Source organism: Theobroma cacao, chromosome 1 (genome assembly GCF_053813885.1).
Source record: "Theobroma cacao isolate CCN51 chromosome 1, ASM5381388v1, whole genome shotgun sequence".
Taxonomy (NCBI): Eukaryota; Viridiplantae; Streptophyta; class Magnoliopsida; order Malvales; family Malvaceae; genus Theobroma; species Theobroma cacao.
In genome coordinates, this window is record NC_142639.1 from 5,214,445 (window position 1) to 5,220,789 (window position 6,345).

General features: G+C 32.4%; 1 protein-coding gene across 1 annotated transcript; it reads left to right on the forward strand.

The window, feature by feature from the left end:
• Positions 1 to 4,065: 4,065 nt before the first annotated feature.
• Positions 4,066 to 5,856, forward strand: LOC18611549 (4-hydroxyphenylacetaldehyde oxime monooxygenase-like). Its single transcript, XM_018115540.2, has 2 exons — positions 4,066 to 4,971; positions 5,070 to 5,856. Exons 1-2 carry the CDS (start codon positions 4,066 to 4,068, stop codon positions 5,697 to 5,699), a joined length of 1,536 nt encoding a protein of 511 aa, XP_017971029.2. The 3' UTR covers positions 5,700 to 5,856.
• Positions 5,857 to 6,345: the final 489 nt, after the last annotated feature.

Sequence of the window (6,345 nt, forward strand, 5' to 3'; positions counted from 1 at the left end):
TAATAGTAATTATATTCTTTCATAATATAATATGATATTCATATTATTTAAACATGATTAACAATCTAATAATTTTTTAATTTAAATATATTAAAGTCATCATATTAATAATTAGAGTAATCATATTTTTCATATATTTGTTAATTTTTAACAAAAAGAATTACTTGTAAAATTGGTAAAAATTGTATATTTTTAATTTAATTATTAAACTAATAATAAAATATTTATAAATAATAATTGAATTCAAATAATGAATACCCAAGAAGTGATATTCGAATCTGTTCCAAATCCGATTATAAAGCACTTTAACTCTATATAACCAGATTGAATATCCAAAAATACCTTATAATCAAGTACTCATTGTCATCTTTAATCTTGTCTTATTATTAATGACATAACTAATTGTGATATAGATAACTAGGACATCCTTACGTACAAACCGTGGCCAGGCCCACGCTGAGGTAAGTTCTCCTTATCATTTGAGTTTAGCCCATGCCCGCTCTTTTTTGGACTTGTCCCTGTATCTCTACCATTCCCTTGTGCCATCTTTGAGCAGTTCCCTACGAACCCACCTTTTGTATGGCTATTTGGAGAAGGTCTACAGGAAACCCTCCAGTTCCTCAAACCTGTCCTAGAGATTTGCACTGATGTTGAACTCTCAACCCTTTCTCCTTTTCATTCCTCGGGTAGGGATAGTCCTTAAACACCTAAAACGTTTATCATATATTTTTTAAATAATTAATATAAATTAATAATTAAAATTTTTAATTCAAATGAATCTACTATCATATAAAATAAAGATAAGATAATAATCTAATATAAACTTTAAATTAAAATAAAAAATTTATAAATATTAAAATAATAGTACTTAATTATTGAATACTTATTATAAACTACAAATAAAATTCACGATTTTATAAAGATAATAATATAATAAATTTTTTATTTATTCTTTGAAGAAAAATTAAAATTAAAAAGAAAAAGGAAGAAAGAGCAAATGAGAAAATAAGAATTCAAAAGTAGATATTATACATTGAAAAAAATAATTAATTATATATATAAAAAAAATTATTGAAATTTATTAAATATGTTAATTAAAAATAAAAAAAATAAGTAAAAAAAATATTGAAGATGATTAAATACATATGATCGTTAGTTGATTAAAAATAAAAAATTTAAAAATTAATAACATTTTAAAAATTAAAAAATAATAAAAAATTAAAATTTATTAAATATATAATTAAAAAATAAAAAATAAATAAATATATTAATTATTAATTATTTTTACATATTTTTAATATAATTAATTATATTATAAAATTATAAAACTTTCTCAAATTTGAGACCTCTCTAAATTGGGGTCTAAAGCCATTACTTGAGTGGCTTCACCCAAGGGCCGGCCCTGCCTCGGGGCCAGGCCATCACCACCCTTCATAGCGAATCTCTCTCATCGGCCTCTTCCCAACACCGCCATGTTCTATTTTCAAATGACTTATCACCATTCCTTGTATCACCTATAACCTCACGGTCAGGCACCACAATTCTATCAACCTTAACAATGGATGCCTGTACAAATAAGAACCTTCCGTTAGCCTGAATTTTAGTATAATTGGTGATGTCCCTCAGACTCTCCACTCTAAATTGTAACCTGCCTTGGTCAAACCTTCTTCTTTCCTTAGTATCTTCACCGATCCTCAAGAATTGATCCCATCTATCACCCACCGCCTTGAAAAGTTAGCGATGCCAGAGATATAATGGAATCTCTTCAAGCTGAACCCAAACAATGAATGTTAACTTACTCTCTAATGGGTTGTAAGGTTCAATTTTATTAAACAGCGCATCGAAAATCTCTTAGTAGATGGACAGCAAGAGATCCATGCAATCTTTATGTTCGGAAGTAACCAAGACTTGAAGCCTTCCGGCCACACTGACTAGGGCCATAACGCCCTCCCTCTGAAGACCATTTTCAACAAGTCTGAACATATGCGCTTCATGTAGCGTACGTTTCGCGCTTCTATTAAGCTATTCCAGTTCTTCCTCCGATATCAAAACCTCTATACCCTCCTTTAGATGAACCTTATCCCCTGTTGGGATCTGTATAATGTCTTTTAACCCACCCTTGGTCACTTTCTCAACTTTCATGATCTCTGTTACCTGCTTTTTCACTTGTCCCGTACCGGCCTTATCCACTTCAGATTCATGCTTTTGCCCTTATCCTTCTGCCTTTTTCATTTTCCCCCTTGCAAGCATCAGGCTGATTGTTCCTCGTTAGGGCATTAGGCCCCCAATTTGAAGAGGACTCAAATTTAGAAAAGTTCTATAATTTTATAATATAATTAATTATATTAAAAATATATAAAAATTAAAAAATATATAAAAATAAAAATAATTAATAAATTATTTAATTTTTTATTTTTTTAATTACGTGTTTAATAAATCTTAATTTTTCATTACTTCTTAATTTCTAAAAAGCTATTTATTTTCAACAATTTCATTTATTTTCAATCAATTAATAGTCATATGTATTTAATTATTTTCAACAGTTATTTTTTTTATTTATTTTTTTATTTTCAATCAATATATTTAATAATTTTTAACAGTTATTTTTTTCTTATATATAAAATTAATTTTTTTAATATATAATATTTACTTTTAAATTTTTCTTTTCTTATTTGTTTTTTGTTCTTTCTTTCATTTTCCTTTTAACTTCAATTTTTTTTTCAAAAAATAAATAAAAAGTCTGTTATATTATTATTTTCATAAAATCGTGAGTTTTATTTACGGTTTATAATAAGTATTTAATAATTAGGCACTATTGTTCTAATTTTTATAAATTTTTTTACTTTAATTTAAAGTTTATATTATATTATTATATTATCTTTATTTTATATGATTTTTGACTAATTTGAATTAAAAATTTTGATTATTAATTTATATTAGTTATTTAACAAATATATGATAATGACTTTAAGTCTTTAAATTTATCGTCCCTGCTTTGAAAGAACTAACCCCATAGCTCCTCTGCGCCTTACCTGGATGAGCAGTTACCGATCCCGCACCTATTATATCGCCTCTCAGCTGCCTATCCGCAACTTTCACTATGATTCTCCGAGAACTTTCCCATTCAGCATGGAAATGGCTTGACTCATCTCATCATGTTCTCTGAATCTCACGAAGGCAAAGTTAATCATTCGTTCCCGGTGAGCCCTTGGAAGGAACACGTCCACCACCACCCCTGCTTGATCAAAGAACTCCTTTGAGTACCTCGATGTGACCCATGGGCTCAGATTATCAACAAAGAAATGAGAAAAACAAGCCTACAAATTTGATTTACATGGAACACATGTTCATGAATAAGTTAAACAAGTTTTCACTGTATAGCTGTACCATAAAGAAAAGAAAAAAAAGCTTATATATATGATTCACATGGAATACATGTTCAATGATTTTGAGGATGTTTTCGAAAGATTATAGAGGCGTGCGTGCGATTTAATATAATAGCAAGTTGCACATTCGTTAGGATCAACAAGGGTTACTCTTAGGAAATCAATTTTGATATTTCATCGTATGTATGCAAAATGTTACATTTATTACTTTTGTTTTCAACAATTTCGAGTTTAAAGTAACTAATTAACTAAGGTAGATTGGTTTATAAATCAAGACAATTTTAATTTATGGCAAAGTAGTCGAGTTGTATAATTAGTTTAATCAAGCACAAGGCTATGTACAATAACGTATATAGCTAAAACTTAATATTGTCGGCATATAAACCAAAAAGTTAGTGGTTCGATGCGGGTCATTTTTTTATTGTGACTGATTTGAGATAAAGAAAGACATTCAACATCAATGCCAGAACCATGTACTTGTCTATTGTTTTAATGTGAAAAATGAGGAAAAAAGATTTATATTCCGTACAAACAAAATAATTCACGAGTAAAATTAATGACAGGATACAGTTTTATAGATCAGGAAGGTGGCTAGCAGGTAGCAGCCCCGTGTCATGCTATATGTAGTAGTTTGATATAAAACCAACGTATGTGGATGAACACTTCACACATCTCAATAATGTTGATAGCTAATTTCTCTCAATTAGAATGGCTTTCCGGCATTCTTCTTTTCCTGCTGCCAGTGTTCACGTACCTTCTTCTAAAGAAGAAGAAGAAAATGGGAGGTATTAAGCTTCCTCCGAGCCCTCCAAAACTACCTATCATTGGAAACTTGCATCTATTGGGGAACTTCCCTCACCGCTCCCTTGAAAAATTGTCCAAAAAACATGGCCCCGTCATGTTATTGCAGCTAGGTAGCATACCTACTGTGATTGTTTCATCAGCCAAAACCGCTAAACAAGTCCTCAAAACTCATGACATTGATTGTTGCACCCGCCCTGCCTCCCCTGGGCCAAACAGATTTTCCTACAATGGTCTAGACGTGGTGTTCGCATCATATGGTGATTATTGGAAGGAGATGCGCAAATGTTTCGTTTCCGAGCTCTTAAGCATGAGGAGGGGAAGATCTTTTGCAGATGCGAGGGAAGCTGAGGTTGATAAATTGATCACCTCTCTATCTCAGGCTTCTCCAAAGCCGTTCAACCTCGATGAAAAAATATTTGCTCTCGCAGATGGTATCATTGGTACGGTTGCTTTCGGTAAGATATATGGAAAAGACGAATTCCAGAATCAAGTATTTCAAAATGTTCTTGGTGAAGCCATGAACATGTTGGCTAGCTTCTCAGCAGAGGATTTTTTCCCAAGGATAGGCAGGTTTATAGATGCTTTGACAGGATTTCATGCTAGGCTTGAGAAGAGCTTTTACGAGCTTGATGCTTTCTTGCAAATGGTGCTTGACCAACATCTTGATCCTGCAAGGCCTAGACCAGAACATGAGGATCTTGTTGATTTCTTGATTAGATTATTTAAAGATCAAAGCAGCACTTTCAAGGTCAGGGAGAACAATGTTAAGGCAATGCTCTTTGTAAGTACTCTTGCATGTTTCTTGTATTAGATTTTTACAAAGAAAAGATTTAGGAACAAATTGGTTGAATTTATTTCCTTCCTTCTTCCTCTTTGCAGGATACATTTGTTGGCGGTATAGTCACTACTTCTGTTACAATTTTATGGGCAATGTCAGAGCTGATCAAGAACCCAAGAGTGATGAACAAGGTGCAAGCTGAAATAAGAAATTGCATTGGAAGGAAAGCAAAAGTAGAAGGAGAAGACGTTGCAAAACTGAAGTACCTAAAAATGGTTGTTAAAGAGACCTTCAGATTACACCCACCACTCACTATGTTACTCCCCCGAGAGGCAATGCGCCATTTCAAGATTGGTGACTATGATATACTTCCTAAAACAAGAATTTTGGTTAATGTTTGGGCTATTGGCAGAGACCCCAACAATTGGGAAAACCCCGATGAGTTTTACCCTGAAAGATTTGAGGAAAATGATATCGACTTCAAAGGGTCAGATTTTGATTTGCTACCTTTCGGGGCTGGTCGTCGGATTTGCCCTGGATTGGCAATGGGAGCCACGAATGTTGAGTTCACGTTGGCTAACTTACTGCACTGTTTCGATTGGGAGTTGCCCAGTGGGATGAAGAGAGAGGATATCAGCATGGAAGAAGAAGGTCGACTTACTTATCAGAGGAAGATACCCCTCTGTCTTGTGCCAATAAGAAACAATGGCCAAAACTTGAATTCAGTTTGAACAGAGCGGAGAGAACTACCAAAACTATACATATATATATATATATATATATATATATATGTATAGCATAGAATTGTATTACTAGTAAGTGACATTTGCCTTGTGAAAATCTCCTGCTTTTCTCAGAGAAATAAACATTAATGGTAGTTTCTCTCTTCGTTTCACTTCTCTGATGAAACTTTGAATGATGTCTATCAATTTCATGCCTTCTTAATTGCAACACTTCTCTCTCAATCAAACACATTGTAAGCAATCCACATACTAACAAATAAGACCATATATACTCGATTTCCTATTCATATGAGCAAGAGTCTGATCATCTTCTAAATTTAGCCATGGGTATTGCATTAATTAGTTCGTAAACTGAATTATAACTAATGAGAAAAAGTCACTTTGTTATACTGAATAGAAATCTCTTGCCCCACCTTCCTGTCTCATTTTTACCCACCAATAAAATGCTGTCACGTTACACAATAAAAGAAAATAATATTAGTTCTCACATTAACGTTTAAAGGAAAACCTTATTTAAAGCACAACCAGGACTCTTCCTTTTACTTGTCTGTATCCTCCATTGCCGATATGTGTTGACTTTTGACCTCTTGATTTCTACATCTTCCTTCTTCTCTCTTACTTACAGTATGATTTC

Excerpts from the sequence above, each read along its gene's own strand:
- LOC18611549 (XM_018115540.2), top strand. The coding sequence starts at position 4,066 with ATGTTGATAGCTAATTTCTCTCAATTAGAATGGCTTTCCGGCATTCTT. Across the intron at positions 4,972-5,069 it reads ATGTTAAGGCAATGCTCTTT|GATACATTTGTTGGCGGTAT; the intron begins GTAAGTACTCTT and ends TCCTCTTTGCAG.